The sequence below is a fragment of the Thalassophryne amazonica genome, chromosome 8 (assembly GCF_902500255.1).
Source record: "Thalassophryne amazonica chromosome 8, fThaAma1.1, whole genome shotgun sequence".
In the NCBI taxonomy this organism is placed as follows: Eukaryota; Metazoa; Chordata; class Actinopteri; order Batrachoidiformes; family Batrachoididae; genus Thalassophryne; species Thalassophryne amazonica.
Window position 1 is genome coordinate 56,997,119 of NC_047110.1, and position 20,284 is coordinate 57,017,402.

The 20,284-nt window shown below is 38.6% G+C and overlaps 1 protein-coding gene across 1 annotated transcript in view; it reads right to left on the minus strand.

Moving 5' to 3' along the window:
- Window positions 1–20,284, minus strand: part of sergef (secretion regulating guanine nucleotide exchange factor) — a 50,559-nt gene that overhangs the window by 28,466 nt on the left and 1,809 nt on the right. Inside the window, exons 3-7 of the mRNA XM_034176327.1 lie at window positions 14,859–15,011; window positions 10,110–10,204; window positions 9,326–9,386; window positions 8,907–9,020; window positions 8,751–8,813 (exon numbers count right to left, since the gene is read on the minus strand). Of these exons, the coding sequence (XP_034032218.1) occupies window positions 8,751–8,813; window positions 8,907–9,020; window positions 9,326–9,386; window positions 10,110–10,204; window positions 14,859–15,011 (486 nt within the window). The remainder of the gene's footprint in view (window positions 1–8,750; window positions 8,814–8,906; window positions 9,021–9,325; window positions 9,387–10,109; window positions 10,205–14,858; window positions 15,012–20,284) is intronic.

Here is a 20,284-nt window from a genome sequence, read left to right on the forward strand (position 1 = left end):
GTCCCCCTTAAATATGTATTGTGAAGTGTGTCTGTAGCATGGCCCACGCAGAGGGTCAGCCCTTTGAGTCTGGTGTGCTTGAAGTTTCTTCCTCAAAGCAGAGCAGAGTTGTAGTCTTACACACCTCTCTGCAGCTTCTCTCCCCCTGCCATCCCCTCATTACCCCATCCCCGTAGAGACGGTGCCTGCTCCCAGACCACCAATAACCAGCAAAAATCTATTTAAGCATAAAAGTTCAAAAAGAAAAAATAATATAGCACCTTCAACTGCACCACAGACTAAAACAGTTAAATGTGGTCTATTAAACATTACGTCTCTCTTCTAAGTCCCTGTTAGTAAATGATATAATAATTGATCAACATATTGATTTATTCTGCCTTACAGAAACCTGGTTACAGCAGGATGAATATGTTAGTTTAAATGAGTCAACACCCCCGAGTCACACTAACTGCCAGAACGCTCGTAGCACGGGCCGAGGCGGAGGATTAGCAGCAATCTTCCATTCCAGCTTATTAATTAATCAAAAACCCAGACAGAGCTTTAATTCATTTGAAAGCTTGACTCTTAGTCTTGTCCATCCAAATTGGAAGTCCCAAAATCCAGTTTTATTTGTTGTTATCTATCATCCTCCTGGTCGTTACTGTGAGTTTCTTTGTGAATTTTCAGAACTTTTGTCTGACTTAGTGCTTAGCTCAGATAAGATAATTATAGTGGGCGATTTTAACATCCACACAGATGCTGAGAATGACAGCCTCAACACTGCATTTAATCTATTATTAGACTCAATTGGCTTTGCTCAAAATGTAAATGAGTCCACCCACCACTTTAATCATATCTTAGATCTTGTTCTGACTTATGGTATGGAAATTGAAGACTTAACAGTATTCCCTGAAAACTCCCTTCTGTCTGATCATTTCTTAATAACATTTACATTTACTCTGATGGACTACCCAGCAGTGGGGAATAAGTTTCATTACACTAGAAGTCTTTCAGAAAGCACTGTAACTAGGTTTAAGGATATGTTTCCTTCTTTATGTTCCCTAATGCCATATACCAACACAGTGCAGAGTAGCTACCTAAACTCTGTAAGTGAGATAGAGTATCTCGTCAATAGTTTTACATCCTCATTGAAGACAACTTTGGATGCTGTAGCTCCTCTAAAAAAGAGAGCTTTAAATCAGAAGTGCCTGACTCCGTGGTATAACTCACAAACTCGCAGCTTAAAGCAGATAACCCGTACGTTGGAGAGGAAATGGCGTCTCACTAATTTAGAAGATCGTCACTTAGCCTGGAAAAAGAGTCTGTTGCTCTATAAAAAAGCCCTCCGTAAAGCTAGGACATCTTACTACTCATCACTAATTGACGAAAATAAGAACAACCCCAGGTTTCTTTTCAGCACTGTAGCCAGGCTGATAAAGAGTCAGAGCTCTATTGAGCCGAGTATTCCTTTAACTTTAACTAGTAATGACTTCATGACTTTCTTTGCTAATAAAATTTTAACTATTAGAGAAAAAATTACTCATAACCATCCCAAAGACATATCGTTATCTTTGGCTGCTTTCAGTGATGCCGGTATTTGGTTAGACTCTTTCTCTCCGATTGTTCTGAGTTATTTTCATTAGTTACTTCATCCAAACCATCAACATGTCTATTAGACCCCATTCCTACCAGGCTGCTCAAGGAAGCCCAGCATTATTTAATGCTTCGATCTTAAATATGATCAATCTATCTTTATTAGTTGGCTTATGTACCACAGGCTTTTAAGGTGGCAGTAATTAAACCATTACTTAAAAAGCCATCACTTGACCCAGCTATCTTAGCTAATTATAGGCCAATCTCCAACCTTCCTTTTCTCTCAAAAATTCTTGAAAGGGTAGCTGTAAAACAGCTAACTGATCATCTGCAGAGGAATGGTCTATTTGAAGAGTTTCAGTCAGGTTTTAGAATTCATCATAGTATAGAAACAGCATTAGTGAAGGTTACAAATGATCTTCTTATGGCCTCAGACAGTGGACTCATCTCTGTGCTTGTTCTGTTAGACCTCAGTGCTGCTTTTGATACTGTTGACCATAACATTTTATTACAGAGATTAGAGCATGCCATAGGTATTAAAGGCACTGCGCTGCGGTGGTTTGAATCATATTTATCTAATAGATTACAATATGTTCATGTAAATGGGGAATCTTCTTCACAGACTAAGGTTAATTATGGAGTTCCACAAGGTTCTGTGCTAGGACCAATTTTATTCACTTTATACATGCTTCCCTTAGGCAGTATTATTAGACGGCATTGCTTAAATTTTCATTGTTACGCAGATGATACCAAATTTTATCTATCCATGAAGCCAGAGGACACACACCAATTAGCTAAACTGCAGGATTGTCTTACAGACATAAGGACATGGATGACCTCTAATTTCCTGCTTTTAAACTCAGATAAAACTGAAGTTATTGTACTTGGCCCCACAAATCTTAGAAACATGGTGTCTAACCAGATCCTTACTCTGGATGGCATTACCCTGACCTCTAGTAATACTGTGAGAAATCTTGGAGTCATTTTTGATCAGGATATGTCATTCAAAGCGCATATTAAACAAATATGTAAGACTGCTTTTTTGCATTTACGCAATATCTCTAAAATTAGAAAGGTCTTGTCTCAGAGTGATGCTGAAAAACTAATTCATGCATTTATTTCCTCTAGGCTGGACTATTGTAATTCATTATTATCAGGTTGTCCTAAAAGTTCCCTGAAAAGCCTTCAGTTAATTCAAAATGCTGCAGCTAGAGTACTGACGGGGACTAGAAGGAGAGAGCATATCTCACCCATATTGGCCTCTCTTCATTGGCTTCCTGTTAATTCTAGAATAGAATTTAAAATTCTTCTTCTTACTTATAAGGTTTTGAATAATCAGGTCCCTTCTTATCTTAGGGACCTCATAGTACCATATCACCCCAATAGAGCGCTTCGCTCTCAGACTGCAGGCTTACTTGTAGTTCCTAGGGTTTGTAAGAGTAGAATGGGAGGCAGAGCCTTCAGCTTTCAGGCTCCTCTCCTGTGGAACCAGCTCCCAATTCGGATCAGGGAGACAGACACCCTCTCTACTTTTAAGATTAGGCTTAAAACTTTCCTTTTTGCTAAAGCTTATAGTTAGGGCTGGATCAGGTGACCCTGAACCATCCCTTAGTTATGCTGCTATAGACTTAGACTGCTGGGGGGTTCCCATAATGCACTGAGTGTTTCTTTCTCTTTTTGCTCTGTATGCACCACTCTGCATTTAATCATTAGTGATTGATCTCTGCTCCCCTCCACAGCATGTCTTTTTCCTGGTTCTCTCCCTCAGCCCCAACCAGTCCCAGCAGAAGACTGCCCCTCCCTGAGCCTGGTTCTGCTGGAGGTTTCTTCCTGTTAAAAGGGAGTTTTTCCTTCCCACTGTCACCAAGTGCTTGCTCACAGGGGGTCGTTTTGACCACTGGGGTTTTTACGTAATTATTGTATGGCCTTGCCTTACAATATAAAGCGCCTTGGGGCAACTGTTTGTTGTGATTTGGCGCTATATAAATAAAATTGATTGAATTGATTGAAATCATCAGAGGGAGTTTTCCCTTACCACTGTCGCCTGTGTGCTTGCTCTAAGGGTTGGTAAGGTTAGACTTTACTTGTGTGAACTGCCTTGAGGCAGCTCTGTTGTGATTTGACGCTATATAAATCAAATTAATTTAACTGTATTCACGACATTGGTAAGGAAAAACTCCTTAATTCTTTTTTAGTTACTTTAAAGGAAGAAATCCTGATAGTCTCTAGACTGTGCTCAGTGGCTTATTTCTGCAAACAATTCTCCATCTTCAACTACCACTGATGAAATACATTTAAACTTATTCGCTCATTTCAATACTTCCCCCTGCAAGGTAACTTCTGAATCCTGATCTTCATTAAAACACAAATAGCTTTCTATAGAGGATTTGCATCAACACCATAGAACCAGCAGTGTGGACCAATTTTTAGCATAGTGGTGATCAAGGTTCCACAAATAAAGGTTCCTGCTAGGGTAACAAGAGATCTCGGCCCCCGAGAGAACTCGGCCCATGAGACTTCAGCCCAATATTGGAGTCAGCCTGGATAATTTGGCCCTGGGAAAAGTCAGCCCTGAGAGAACTGGGTCTTTTATCACCACATTACACCTATTGTAGCCTGCATTTCTGTATTTCACTCAAGGAAGCCAAATATTAATTTCAGCAATCTCGAATCTATAAAGTCTCAGCGTTACACATCTGAAGAAATGACAATTTAGGTGTGGAAAATAATTCCTCTAGGATTTATAGTCAACACTTTTTATCAGGTAATATTTCTGAAGAGGACAGTGAGATTAATGCATTAATAGTTAGTAATAGCTCGATCACTAATGTGATACAGAAAATTACCACACTTCCACATGACTTTACACGGGAATTACTAGCCGTTAATGACCAAAAAATTATACATTATTTTCACAGCATTCTAAACATCCTGTGTTGGTCATTACAGGAAGATTTAACACTTATGTGATATTTGAAAACATTCTGGCACAGTGAAAACAAGAACTCGCGCCATAAAAAATTATCACCTTTTGATTACAACATACCATCCAGCAAACCCAAAAATTATACAACAATAAGCAATATCTTACCTAGCATGTTAACCAATAAAGATAGATATGAAGTTCACTGTGATGAGAAAGCTTATTTTATTTTAATGCAATCTTTCAAGGCTTTCATTTGGATGCATACATAGAATATAAATTTGAACACTTTGAGTTTACAGTACTCTACATTGGTCAAATGCCTCACTTTTGATATAAACTTTTAGACGCAAAACCTATCTTAGGTGAATATACTTAGATGAACTAAGGTGGATATTATTTCTAGCTTTGCTTTGGCAAAGTGACGCAAATTGTTTACCAACCTTTTTGAAGTAATTGAACATATTAGATTTTATAGTGTAGCATGAATATCTGCCACAACAGTAATCTTTGCAACGCAGTAAGCCCAAACTTTATGGTCTCTGCCTTGGTGATGTGTTGACAGCAGAGATTGTGTTTTGTGTTGAGAATGGGACATGTCTTCCTTGCAAGAGTGCTCGACAGTGTATTCAAGCCGGTTATCGGGCTGATTCAAGTAATTACTGCATATACAGCAGACAACCTGACAGTCCGGAGATAGCATGATTTTGTTTGGTGCTGTCATATTATGGCAGACGCGATGTCTGACACCAACAGCAAATATAATCCTATAATTCAACAGTCAGTCACTTTCATTCGGCCTTTTATTTTGTGAAATATTTAAGAAATCAGTCACATTTCTTAAGTCCAGAAGTGGAGTGGGAGGCAAGACTCTGCAGGCAAGTGTGGAGCTATTGTGTGGGAGACAGCAGTTTGGGTTGTTTCATTTTTTTATACCACATTTTGTATTTTCTGTGACTGGTTTCGGATGGCATTTTTTGACAATGCCCATTCAAATTGGGGTGTGTGTGAGAGAGCATTTTATTTTTCACTCATTTAGCTGATATAGCAGTCAACCACACCTGCATGAAAGCACACCTCCTGTCAAATGTTTTAAAATACAGAAATTTAAGACAATCACCATCAGCTTTTCCTTTGGTATAATCCAGATTCTTGGTGTCACAGAGCTTTATAAGCATTTGAAAAAAAGTGCAGAGCACTAAAAATTGTGTGATGCTTGAAACTGAGACTCAGCTTACCCATAATGCAGTTTAGCATCTGTGTATGTCAATATTCAAAACTTCAGAATTAGTGCATTATTGTAAAATTAAAAGATGTGTTATATTTTCACTTTGTACAAATGACGTTAATGTAGTTAAACTATCCAGATTAATTTGGTTTATAATATCAAAACCATAAGTCAAACCTGCTTTCCTTTTCAAGACATCTGCTTCACGGCTGCATCACTGTATGATGTGAAGAATAATGATGCTTCCCTACAGCAGTAGGCAGGGCGCACAATAACAAAAGCGCTGACTCATTAGCTGTGTTTGGGTTTTTCATCGCCTTTGATTCTATCAGAAGTGTTGATGGTGTTTAAACTCAAAATCGGCTTGTCAGTAGCTGAGAGTGTACTGGAGACAAGACTGAAAGTTATCGGTTAGCGGTTAGCTGTAGCTTCCAATAAATGTTTTGGTGGTTTATCAGGTTTAGCGTTTCAATTTTTCAATTTTCAATTTATTTTCATTTATATAGCGCCAAATCACAACAGAGTTGCCTCAAAGTGCTTCACATAAGTAAGGTCTAACCTTACCAACCCCCAGAGCAACAGTGGTAAGGAAAAACTCCCTCTGAGGAAGAAACCTCAAGCAGACCAGACTCAAAGGGGTGACCCTCTGCTTGGGCCATGCTACAAACATAAATTACAGAACAATTCACGGACAAATATACAAGAAATGCTAGTGGCGCACAGGACAGGAGGATCGCTAACACGAATACAACTCCCATCGCTGGATGGAGCTGCACCTTAAACAGAGAAAAAACAGAATGAGGCATCAGAAAGACAAAAAATACTGTATAATTTGCCAGCATTAAACAACAAGAAAAACAGAGAAATACTAAGGTAATCGCCGGCCACTAGCCCTAAACTTCACTAAAAGACCCAGAATTTAGGTAAAGTTGAGGCCGCAGCCCGCTCCAATTACTAATAAATGAATTAAAAGAGTAAAAAGCGTAAAACAAAACTGTACCAGTATGCTAGCCATATGAAAGGGAAAATAAGTGCGTCTTAAGTATGGAATTGAAAGTTGAAAGCGTTATAAAAGATAACTTGTTAGTTAGTTGATTAGCGGTTATCAAAGCTAACTTTTTGGTTAGCTGTGCCCACCACTGTATATGCTTTGGCTATACAATAAGCAACTGGGACAATTAAAATATTTATTTATATTTAGTTAAAATATTATAGATATATAACATTTATATATTAAATATCTAGTGTTTTTATTGTTTAGATAGTTTTATGTGCATTTTGGTTGGTTTTGAAGAACTTTTGGGCTGGAAACCATCAGCTCTATCTGAAAATGCTGATGATGACTATGCTTGAGCCCTGCAGCAGAACATAAAGTTTGTGAAAAATAACTTTAAAAAAAAAAAAATTGAACCAGGAATGGATTAAAATAATTTCACAATGTGGAAAATTGTTAAAGGAAAGTAAAAGACAAATTTACACAATATAAGATTGTACAAAGGTATTATTGGATCCCTGTGAGACTGAAGAGATTAGGCCTCATGAATAACTCATTGTGTTAGAAATGTCAAAATGATAACAATACCCTGATATACTGTCTGTGGGAATGTCCAATTATCAAATGCTTCCGGATGGTTAGAAAGAACTAGCACTCTGTCCAAGACTGTGTTTACTGGGTGATAAAGGACAGACAGCTAACATACTACAAAGAAAATTCTGTTATCGCGGTTGGGGTTTCAGTGGCAGCTGGGATTCTTTTTAAACACTGGAAAACCCCCAAAAGCCCCAAAGTTTAAATAATGGGTAAAAATTATAAAGACTGCTTCATATGCTTCATAAGTTAAATAACAGGGATGGTACCACAACACCAGAATGGGAACCATTTTGGTCTTACATTGCTATTACTACCCATCAGCAGGACAGCAGCTGATTTTCTTTCCTCTGGTGTTTTATTTAGTTTATTTATTCTATTTAATTATTTATTTTTTCTTTCTAAGAGCTTCCACACCTTGTAGTACTATAGACACTTTTCATTTACATAAAAAGCCCTGCTTGTTAATACTAAAGAGCACTATATGATTGTCATGCACCAAGTACAAACTCCAACAAAAACTTGAAGAATAAACCATTTGAACCATATGATGCCTGTCATTTTTAATAATTCCACTGTAAAGGTGATTTCTCCCTTTATTTCACTTAGTTCAAAAAGAAGTCATAGTTTTGTATAAATTACAGTGTTCATGATAAATTCCAGTGGAGTTGGGAAGCAAGATGTCTACGTGCATGTTGGAGTTGGGGGACTCTTGGAAATATTCTTATTTACAAAAGAAGGCCCTACAGGAAGAGTTTGGGAGCCACTGCTTTAGATCATCCATCCAGGCTTCTTGGTTGTTGAGATATACAAAAATAAAAAATAAAAAGTTTTCAGACAGTGTTTTGCTTTACCTTTCCCCAAAATACTCCAAAATCTAACCACCTCTAGATATCTATCCAAGTAATATTCTCACCAAGTCCATCCAGCTCTTTCTGAGTTATGTTGTTCATGGACACACACAGTGAAAACACTACCCCGCTATCCGCAATTCAGAGACACGCAAGATAATTAACCAATTAGCGCCACAATTAAACCTCTGTGTTTAATGTGGGGTTCCCTGCTAGAGATGTTATCCCGCTACCCAATACCAGATAAGCGGTTGAAGATGTATATACGTATGTATGTTTTCTAAAATGACTCATATAAGCAAGTTGAAGACACCAGTGAATGCTACAAGGGGTGACTGAGACATTTTGAGCCTGACCCAGAAAAAGTAGGTTCTCCACCTTTTGCATTCTGAGAAACCAACTTTTCTTGAGAATGTATGAAGTTTGACTCACTGAGTGCAGCGTTGAGAAATGCTGGTTTCTCAGAATGAAAAAGTTGGAGAACCATCCCCTACCTTTTCTGGGTCAGGCTCAAAATTTCTCAACTGCCCCTCGTATCTACCTGCATGACATAAATGCAAAGTAATGACAAACCTGCTGGTGTCCTACCTGTAAGGCACACACAGTGTGCTGACCCCGCAGCTACCATGTGAGATTTCTTTTCAAACAGACCTGCAAAATGGTCACAGTAATCGTTACATTAATACATCCACTAGGAGGCTATGGAACTCAGTTTTAAAAGACTAATCACAGAGTTTCACTGACCTGGTACCAGAGAGGGCAATGTAGAGCTGAGGTGGGACGGGACAGGCTGAGGCCTGAGTGCTCTCTTAGCATGACTGAGAAGACCTGTTCCCCACTGGTACACGCAGCCCGAGTCTAAAACCAGAACAGTTACAAGTACACATTTGGAAGATGCAGTAAACCAATGTGACTGAAAATTGCACAATCACACATCAACACCGGGAGGCTTCATGCAAGGTTCTGACCTACACATCAGATGCAAATTTGGGTTCATTCCATGCCTCAAAGCCACAGAGACAAGCCCAAGCTACACAGATATGACCCAGCAACGCTTCCGATAATAGACAACCCACCCTACTGACTGAACTGTGCTGCATTGGGGTTTATGATATGACTCTGCAGTGAAAACATGCTGAAATCAAATTATGAGGCAAACATACCAGTAACAGCTAGAGAGTGTCTAAGTCCTGCTGCCACACTCACCACGGGCTTCGTCAGACTCTAGGACAAAAACAATAATGAAAACAGATTCACATGTAATAATGATGATGGAAGGTTTTGAGGCTGCAAATAATGGTAATTTTCCAAAGATCAATGAATTAAATAAATGAATAAAGGCAGCACAGTGGCTTGGTGGTTAGCACTGTTGCCTCACAGCAAGAAGGTTGTGGGATCACTTCCCACCTGGGGACTTTCTGTATGGAGCATATTCTCCCCGTGATTGCGTGGGTTCCCTCCGGGTGCTCTGGCTTCCTCCCACATCCAGTGACGTGCAGGTTAAGTGAACTGGAAACTTTAAATTGACTGTAGGTGTGTGTGCGCGTGTGAATGTGTTTGTTTGTCTATATGTGGCCCTGCGACAGACTAGCGTCCTGTCCAGTGCTGTCCCTCACTCCCTGTGATTACTGGAATAGGCTCAGGCCCCACCAAGACTCTTAACTGAAGTAAGCAGGTATAGAAAACGAATGAATAAATAAAAAGAGACAACTCAGTAAATCTATGTTAGTTGTTTTGATCAACCAAGAGCCTAATTTCAAATATATTCAGTTTACAACAATATAAGTGCAAACAGAATCAAAAATCATATTCAAGAGCCTCAAATGACATTTTTCTACACAGTTGTGAAATTGTCAATCAATTTATTATTTTACTGTAAAGTTTCAGAGCAAGCAAAAATGATCATGCTGGATTAAAAAAAAATACCTGAAGCAGATAAATGCTCACCTCAACAATCAGTGGTTCTGCAGCATGCGAGACACTCTGTGCAACACCCAACTGTCCAAATGCATTGGAGCCACAAGCCAGCACTTGACCACAATCTATCAGTAAAATAAAATAAATAAATAAATAAAAAAAAAAGGCCATGGCTATTCGCACGGCAGCTGTGTCCATAACTCTCATTTGGCTATTCACACAGCAAAACTCTGGTGGCAAAACTAGGAACTACTTGTATAAACAAACATACTGCATTCAAGATGTCATACCTCCTTTAATATTTGTTCGATTTTGATTTTTTTTTTTTTTTTTTTTTTTTGAAGCTGAAGATGTCTTCTTTACAGTACACTAATCAATTTCATCATACATACAACAAAGAGTGTGGTGAAGCATCAAAGCAAAAATGTCTCACACTTCTAGATCTAGTCTACACTTTGCATCACAAAATGATATTTAAAAGAGGACTCACTATATCCCTAAGGATTACACTGGTGCAAAAATTATTTAAATATCATACATCCTGTAAGAAAGGGCTAAGAATAGGCCTACACTGTCTTTTGATACTCTGACACGAGAAGCTTTACCATATACTGCTGTATTATGCAGTTATCTTCCTGTCAGTATTAGAACTGCTAAGACTCAAAGATTTTACAACAAAAACCTATCAGTTTTATATGTCTACCTGAAGTTTTACTATGTCAATTTTAGGATAAAATGTACGACTTCGCCACCAGGGTCTTGCCGGGCGAATAGCCAAATGAGAGCTATGGACACGACGGCTGTGCGAATAGCCATTTCATAAAAAAAAAAAAAAAAAATGCAATTTCAATGAAAGTGTATAAGACAGATGACCACAGATCAAAACTGACAGCATGTGCACTGCACAGTCTATATGGAATAAAAGGTTTTTTTTAATTTTCCTCCAAATTAAGGCTTTCCTTAATGACCCTTAAAGTGTAGGTGACACCAAAAAATGTGCACAAATAATCACTACAAATAATGAAATGATGATATTTTTAAAAATCTTGAACAATAAAAGTCAATGATACCTAAGTGTGCAGGTGAAGGATTAACAGCTGTCTGAAGCCTGCGCTCTATTTCAGCCCTCATCCACGGCCATATTGTTGCTACGTCATCATCGGAATGGCATCTGCTGATTCAAGCCCAAATCAAGTCTGAAGGTGTTTCTGAAGAACACAGCATTATGGTTTTGAGCCTTATTTAGATGACAATGAGGGAGAAGGACCTTTGGAGGAAAACCAGTCTGACAACAGTGACGATATTGGCAGAGTTCAGAACACAGAATGGTGATAACAAAAATAAATAATGCAGGCGATTTCCGCATAGAGTTGATAAACTGTTTTGTTTTGGGGGTTTTTGCCAGCTCTTTGGTCATAATCAACTGATAATAACTATATATATATATATATATATATATATAGTTTATATATATAGTTTTACTATCTGTGACCAGTGGTGGGCACAGATAATCAAAAAATTAACTTCGATAACAGATAATAAGATAACTGAAAAGTTATCTTTGATAAAGGTGAACCGATAAACCACCCAAAAATGTATCGGAAGTTACAGATAATCAATAACCGATAAATTCCAGTGTTGTCTATGAGACATTTGCAGTTACTAAAGAGCTGAAATTGATTTTTAACACGATTGCTTTTGAAAGCATCAAAAGCGGTAAAAGACCTAAAGAATAAGCAAGAATGTTTGACCATGCTGCTCCCTGCAGGAAGCAGCACAGACAAATTCTGAGAACACCCACGAAATAAATTCTTTACTAATCATAATCACTTTTCTTTCAACATTCTGCCCCTGCTGGAAGCTTTGTTTACAACAACACTCCCACCACAGAGGCACACCAAGAGCAGCCATAAGGCCAGCTCCCTATCAATTTCAACACTCCGGTCAGGCGGAGGTCTTGAAAAATAAAGTCATACTAACTTATGTTTTTTTGAAAATACTGATAGAATAACTCCATTAATGTCAATTCTGGTTTGGTTCAGTAATCCATTATGTAAACCAACATGTTAATGTGACGTATGTTGGTTTAAAGATAAACGTGCTTTTGTAAAATATTCCATTTTTATTTGTAAAAACAGGCATTTTTACAGAGCCCTGGAAGTGTCATCGCAATTGCATGTTTTAAAACTTTTATGATGTTGTAAAACATGCACTCAATATTAGTAAGTAAGTAAGTAAGTAAATTTATTTATATAGTGCCTTTCACAGACATAAGGCCATGTACACACGTTGTCGGGTATTTGTAAAACCGAATATCTTACCCTTTCAGTTTGGGGAAAAAACTTCATCCACACTACGTTGTTTAAAAAAAAATATCCATCCACATCGAACCGTATAAATGTGTTGTAATTTGTCTGCCAAACCTTTGGGTGGCGGTACTGATTAAAATTCTATCCAATCAAGAGCCTTATTCTCTTGTCGTCACTTCCACAAAAACTAAAAACATGGCGCCAACCTCGTTCGTGTGGACCGATAAGGAGTCGGAATTACTTCTAACCGTAGTTTTAGAATACAAAGTTAAGTTAAGAAATATATGCACACAAAAAGCGCCTGGACAATGGACAATACCAACACAGAGCAGCCATGTACCCAGACGTTTAATACTGCCATGAACACTCCTGGCCAGTAGATGGCAGTAGCAGCCTTGAAAAAAATGTCAAAATTCCAGATAATCCATGTCTGCTACATTTAAGATGCGTGGAATGTATGCCTCTGGATGACTTGGTGACATTGCGATTATATTAGTATGGTGTTAAAGGAAATGACTTTTTTTTTGGTTACCAGTTCTCCTTTGCTTTCAGATGATAGAGTGGTTTCTGATTGCAGAAGGTAGAACAACATGCCTATTAGGAAACTTTTAACAGGTAGGTCTTAACAGCTTTAACAGTTTTAAAAATGTTTTTCACTGTTCAGCTTAGTTTAGGATGTTATCGGTCTAAAAGTTATCGGACGGTAATTCATCGGAAGATAATTAGTCCGATGATGGTTTTTAAATTTATCTAAAAAGATAATCCGATAATGAAAACATTATCTTTGATAATTATCTGTTATCGGAAGTGTGCCCACCACTGGCTGTGACATCAGAAAAAAGTGATGAGGAAGTGTGAATATTTTATTTTATTTTTTTTTCCCTTAAAAACAGGTACATATATTTCAAATATGAAAAATGACACAAGGGACTGACATATCACCTATTTTTAAAATCCATATTGTTTCCGTCTTGAATACATTTAATGTACTGTATGTTAGTAGCATAACATGTTATTAAATATTAAAACCATTCACACAAGGAGTAAATAATACAGTCTTACCTGTCTGTTTCAGTGAGATCATCTGAAAACTTATCCACCTCTACAAAACAATGTCTGAAAATAATTTAATTCCTTTTGTCCTGGCTGAAGAAAAGTCCATTTGTCACACGGGAGGTTGGTGCTGGGTTACAGCGCCGACTGTAATCCGTTATTATGGCTGATGTATCGAGTCGTTGCTGTTAACGAGCCGCTTTGTGCCGCAAGTTAAAAGACTCCCAGTCCCTCATCTGCTCATAATGTCTCAGTCTGCATGAGACGAAATTATCCCATGATCCACAAAACAATAAAATAATCTGAAAAGACTCAGTTTTGCCTCAATGTCGAGTGGAGAAGCTGCGGACACCGTGCGTACGCGCTCGTCAGTATAAGTGTTCCACCTGCCAATTAAAAGGATTCTGCCTACGGGAATTAACCGTTCTGACACCGAAAACACGGTGCAGCTCCAACCCAAACCACTCGGTGGAAACGGGGCTGTCAGTAGCCTGTAAAAATAAATAAATTAATGGGGTTATTACGATAATGGTTCTGATACTGATATCACTTCCTCCTTCTTCTCCAATGTCAGGAATCACCCGGAAGTTCCTGGTTTTTAGTGGCGCGCAGTTCAAAATCTGAATATTTATCTCTTCAGTAACTGCGTAGCAGGAAAGGATACATTTCAAACTGTTGTTTAATTTTAGCCTTAAATATTCAAAGAAAATTACATATCGTGTCACCAACACTTTAAGGGTTCAAAGAAAAGGGGCATTTTGGGGGTCAAGCTCATGTGAGCTAAATTTTCTCCCTTTTATTTTAAACAGAGGCTAGATATGTCAGGCAGGGGACTCAGAAAAAATAAACTGCTCTTTTAAAATCCATAAATTGAAACCTATATGATTAAGTAAATTTTATTAACTTGATCAAATTTACCCACTGGACCACCCCTGTGCAACCTGACCTCTAGCACCATCATTCTGTAAATTTCTGGGGAGACCCTTCTTAAGTTTAAAACGAACATGCAGATGGAAAAAAAACCCTGGAGGGGGAAATATATATACAATCAAAGCACTATCTGTTGTACTTCTAGAGATATGGCTCTTCTAACCTGGCAAGAAAATAGGCCTCCATGCCTAAATAAATAAATGACAATGCCCCTTTTTCAGACATTACTGTAAGGAAAACTATTTGGAGTATGAACCTAATATTTTGGATTTTTCATACTGGGCCTATAATCTACAAAATATGTGAAAAGCAAATAAGTGGGAGCCACTTCTTGATTTCATAAGGAATGAAACTTAAATTACGAAGATGGGTGTCTTCGTAATAAGTTAAGTTGTAGACAACAATGTATTTAGGCATTCCTTCTGCTGAACATACTGCACTTGTCATTTACTCATACAATGCATCTACGGTGTGAAATTATCCTCACCTGTAAGGAGAAGTGTAAAATCCCAACCACAAGCTACATCTGTAACCCCCTGACTCAAGCTCGGACAGAGGACAAACGATGAGACATCGGCTGTGTGTCCAAGTCCTAGCTGGCCTCTATGATTCTGTCCACAGACGAACACCTCCCCGATGTCTGTACATCTCACAATAAAATGACAGAGTGAAAACAACATTATGAGTAACACCTGAATAAACAACATAGTCAACCTCTGTATTGAAGAACCCATATACATGTAACTGACTGATATTATCTATACCCCCGCCAAAAAAAAGACTGGAATTATTTTCTTTCATGCACCTCTTCATGTTTTGTTACAGGGACAGGAATGACCCTGTCTGTCCGCCCGTTTGTCTATTCATGAGTTTATGAAGCACAACTCCTCCGAAACCAGTTGGTAGATTTCAATGAAACCTGACAGTGGCAGCACCCCATATAAAAATGTATATGAAGGAAAATAATTCTGGTCCAACAACTTGAAGGGGAGATTATTGGACTTTTGCAGCGATTCAAGGTTTGAGGTTGGTCTATGCAGTGCAGGTAAGGGTCAGTATTGCCCTTGTTAAATTTACTGCTCACAGTTCTCCTACCACAGAACATATTTATGAGAGATCTGAGAACCAAAATGGACTTATCAAACATGGCAATATTTTAACAAAATAGCACATTACTTTCACACAACTGAAAAATACACTTTTATTCCCTGTGAAAGCAACTGACTATATGATCATTTAAATATGACTAATTATGTATGAATTATTCCTGATCTTTAGCAAAAGCCTAGGCATTTACCCTATAAAACTGAGTAAAAGAATGAGTCCCTCCCCTCCCACGTGTTAACGTAACTCAGAAACAAAAAAAAGCCATCATCTTGTCATCACCTATATAAAATCAATGAGAAGCAGGTATGGTTGAAATTACATTCATCTTGAAAAAAGCTTGTTTGTTTCTTTCATTATATTCCAAAGCCAAGGTGAGGTAGCCAAGGACACCACTGCTTGCTTGTGAAATGGCAAAAACAACTCTTGAGGGTGGCTTTATTTTATTTATTTTTAACCTACAGAGACAACAAATTAATGTAGGCATAGTAGGCTATAGCTGCCATAATTACTGAAAAAATGCCAAATCTTTTCAATTTAATCAGCTTTACCTCTGCCACATGTTGGTGGAACCTGTATGTTTCTGTAAAAATATGAGACCTGTACATTTTCGACTGGAATTGGTGGGGGTGGCTCACTTGTGCGATACATGTACATGCCAGCTGTGATCAAGATATATTTATTTTTGAATCTTTGATTAAAATTTTTTAAAACACACACTTGCATACAGGTGAGGTCTATTTATTGTCATCAATACACAATAGCCAATATGTTAACTATTTTTTTTTAAGTCAGTGTGTAAGGTTTAATTTTAAATTTGAAATGTCAGATCCCCCCCCCCCCCTCCCCTCCCCACAACACACACACAAAACTATCAAAGAAGAAAAACAAAAAACCTTCCTGACAAAGGTAATACTTGATCTGTCCAGTAGGAGGGGATCAAAGACTTCTCTCCAATATGTTTTGTAATGGTTTGTTTGATACATGCCGTATCCAGTGGCAGTCCTAGCCTGTTTGGCAATCTCGGCAGCAGGGCATACTGCGCTACTCCACTTGAGGGGATAATAAGCGCCCTCTGCCTGCTATGTGGTGCATGTATCTTTCTGCCATTGTCTGACAGACAGGTTTTAACCGGAGGATCCCCCCACCATCACAGGCACAATCAGAATTTCTTTTCAATTTTTATTTGAAAAAATGTGGAAGAAACTTAAATATTACTATAAACATAACAAAAAACAAACAAACTGTAATACTGGGTAAGTTAAAAGTATAACACAAATAAGAAAATGAATAATGTAGAAATAAATACAAAAAATAAATAAAATAAAAATATTACTGTAAACAAACATATCAAGACAAAAATAAACTAATACTTTGTAAGTTAAAAGTATAAAATACAAATAAAAAAATAAATACTGTTTCCTTCATTAAATTCAAATTTCAAAATTCAAAATTAAATTCATTCAATAAGAGACTACTAACACACTATAACTTTTCAAACAAGAAATACAAAATAAAATGTACAAATGAACACTGTAGAAAACCTATTTGCTGGTACTGCACTTTGAACAAATCAAATCAATTTTATTTATATAGCGCCAAATCACAACAAACAGTTGCCCCAAGGCACTTTATACTGTAAGGCAAGGCCATACAATAATTACGGAAAAACCCCAACGGTCAAAACGACCCCCTGTGAGCAAGCACTTGGCGACAGTGGGAAGGAAAAACTCCCTTTTAACTGGAAGAAACCTCCAGCAGAACCAAGCTCAGGGAGGGGCAGTCTTCTGCTGGGACTGGTTGGGGCTGAGGGAGAGAACCAGGAAAAAGACATGCTGTGGAGGGGAGCAGAGATCAATCACTAATGATTAAATGCAGAGTGGTGCATACAGAGCAAAAAGAGAAAGAAACACTCAGTGCATCATGGGAACCCCCCAGCCGTCTAAGTCTATAGCAGCATAACTAAGGGATGGTTCAGGGTCCATTTTAAGTAATGGTTTAATTACTGCCACCTTAAAAGCCTGTGGTACATAACCAACTAATAAAGATAGATTGATCATATTTAAGATCGAAGCATTAATTAATGGTAGGGCTTCCTTGAGCAGCCTGGTAGGAATGGGGTCTAATAGACATGTTGATGGTTTGGAGGAAGTAACTAATGAAAATAACTCAGACAGAACAATCGGAGAGAAAGAGTCTAACCAAATACCGGCATCACTGAAAGCAGCCAAAGATAACGATATGTCTTTGGGGTGGTTATGAGTAATTGTTTCTCTAATAGTTAAAATTGCCGTCTCTCCTAACAAGACCAGGTTTTCCCCAGAAGCTTTGCCAATTATCTATGAAGCCCACCTCATTTTTTGGACACCACTCAGACAGCCAGCAATTAGGGAGAACATGCGGCTAAACATGTCACTCCCGGTCCGATTGGGGAGGGGCCCAGAGAAAACTACAGACTCCGACATTGTTTTTGCAAAGTTACACACCGATTCAATGTTAATTTTAGTGACCTCCGATTGGCGTAACCGGTTGTCATTACTGCCGACGTGAATTACAATCTTACCAAATTTACGCTTAGCCTTAGCCAGCAGTTTCAAATTTCCTTCAATGTCGCCTGCTCTGGCCCCCGGAAGACAATTGACTATGGTTGCTGGTGTCGCTAACTTCACATTTCTCAAAACAGAGTCGCCAATAACCAGAGTTTGTTCCTCGGCGGGTGTGTCGCCGAGTGGGGAAAAACGGTTAGAAATGTGAACGGGTAGAGATATACAACAAGATATAGTTTAATGTGCACATCAACTGTCACCTAAATGTTGACCCTCTATGCCTTCCTTGATGCAAAATCATCAATAATATCATCATATGAAATCTGCTCAACTGCATGGTTGATACTGATGACTGCCAGGCCACTGAGGCGTTCCTGAGACATAGTAGACCTCAGATATGTTTTTATCATTTTCAACTTTGAAAAGCTTCTCTCTGCTCCAGCCACCGTGACAGGAAGGGTAACTGCAATTCTAAGAGCAGTCCACAAATTTGGATAGATTTCTGAGAGGTCACTCTCATGGACAAAGTTTAGCAGCTCAAGAGCAGTCATAGACTTTGATGGCAAATCAGGCAAGTTCCCGAGTTCCCGTACAAGTTCTCTGCCATCCAAGTCTGAGTTCCCATTAAAGTGCAGCATTGTACTGAGGGCATTGCATTGTTCTGTGAGGTCTTCATCTGAAAGTTTTGGAAAATTTGTGAGCACCCCAAAATTCTCTCCCACATTTTGCAATGTGGCAAATCTTTCCTGAATGGCAGACACTGCAGCATCAACAACATTAAAAAAGATCACATCCAGCTTCTTTAGAGCATCACTAAAAGGCTCATCAAAAGATTCATAAGAGAAGTGGCACTTTGTGGATCTCACCCTCTTCTGTTGGAGAACAGCTGTTCCATTCATGTTCTCACAAATGTCCTTGGCTGACACTTGTGCAGATGCAAACCCTGTTGCCCTGTAGTTATGCAGAGCACTTTGTCTTTTTGAGGAGACTGACTGCTACATCAAGATGCATGTCAGAAGACTGCATCAGCTTGCTTACGTGTTTGATCTGACTGAGGATGTCATACCACACCACTGAACAAATACTGAAACGGTATGATCCTACCTCCTCAGATAAAGTCTGGGCCTCAATCTTTATGGCAGAGTCATTGGTGTTGTCTCTGACTTCAATCAAGGCCTCTCTCACTGCACCAGCTTGAAACCTCAGGGGCTCCACACCGTTGATTTTACTCTCCCACCTTGTTTCTGTCCAAATCTTCAGAGTAATGCTCACATGTTTTTGCAGTATGGCCCATCTCTGTGTGGAGGCTGAAAACAATGTGTAAAGCTTTTGCAAAATCCCAAAGTAGCTTGTGGCATCAGTGGATCCTTTTGCAGCATCTGCCACAACCAGATTTAGTGTATGAGCTCCGCAAGGAACAAAAAGAGCTCTGGGGTTGACCTGAAGAAGCCTAGCTTGAACTCCCTTATTTTTTCCTCTCATGTTGGCCCCATTGTCATATGAGTGACCTCTGCAGTCCTCAAAGGAAATTTTGAGCTCTTCTAGTTTTTTCAGAACTAAGGAGGCCAAATGCTCCCCTGTGGATTTTCCTGCCTCCAAAAAACCCATGAAATGCTCCTTTATTTGGGGCTTCTCCTTCAGTGAAATAATTCTAATCACAACAGACAACTGTTCAATGTGGCTGATATCTGGAGTGCAATCAAGAATTATAGAAAAAAACTTTGCCTGTTTAATGTGACTAACAATTGTTCAAATTGTTCTGCTGCTTAACAAACCAATCAATTCATTTTGTATGTGGTGCTTGCAGGTTCCCTTTCTCAACACGGTTCAGGTGTTCTTTCATTATAGGGTCAAATTGTGCCATCAGTTCAACCTCTTTCAGAAAATTGCCATTTGATGGTGAAAACAATGCTTCTGTGTGTCCCCTAAGTGCCAAATTTCTAACTGCTAGAGACTGTATTATAGCAGTGAGACGTATCAGCACAGCTCTCTATCTCACTCTCTCAGCCTCCGAAAGTGCCATCTCCTTTTTATCCCTCACTGCCAACTCTTTCCATACTTTCAATGAATTTTGGTGTTCTGAGCTGTTGTCATGTGAGGTGAGCAGAGAACTGGCATGTTTCCAGTCTGTGAGACCTGAATTTGTTAGACTTGTATTCCTTTTAGGAAACAACTTGCAACTTCTGAGTACACCAACCAGCTTCTAAGCATCTTTTCACCACTTACTAATGTCTTCCAAAAATACTGGTGGTGACAACTTCTT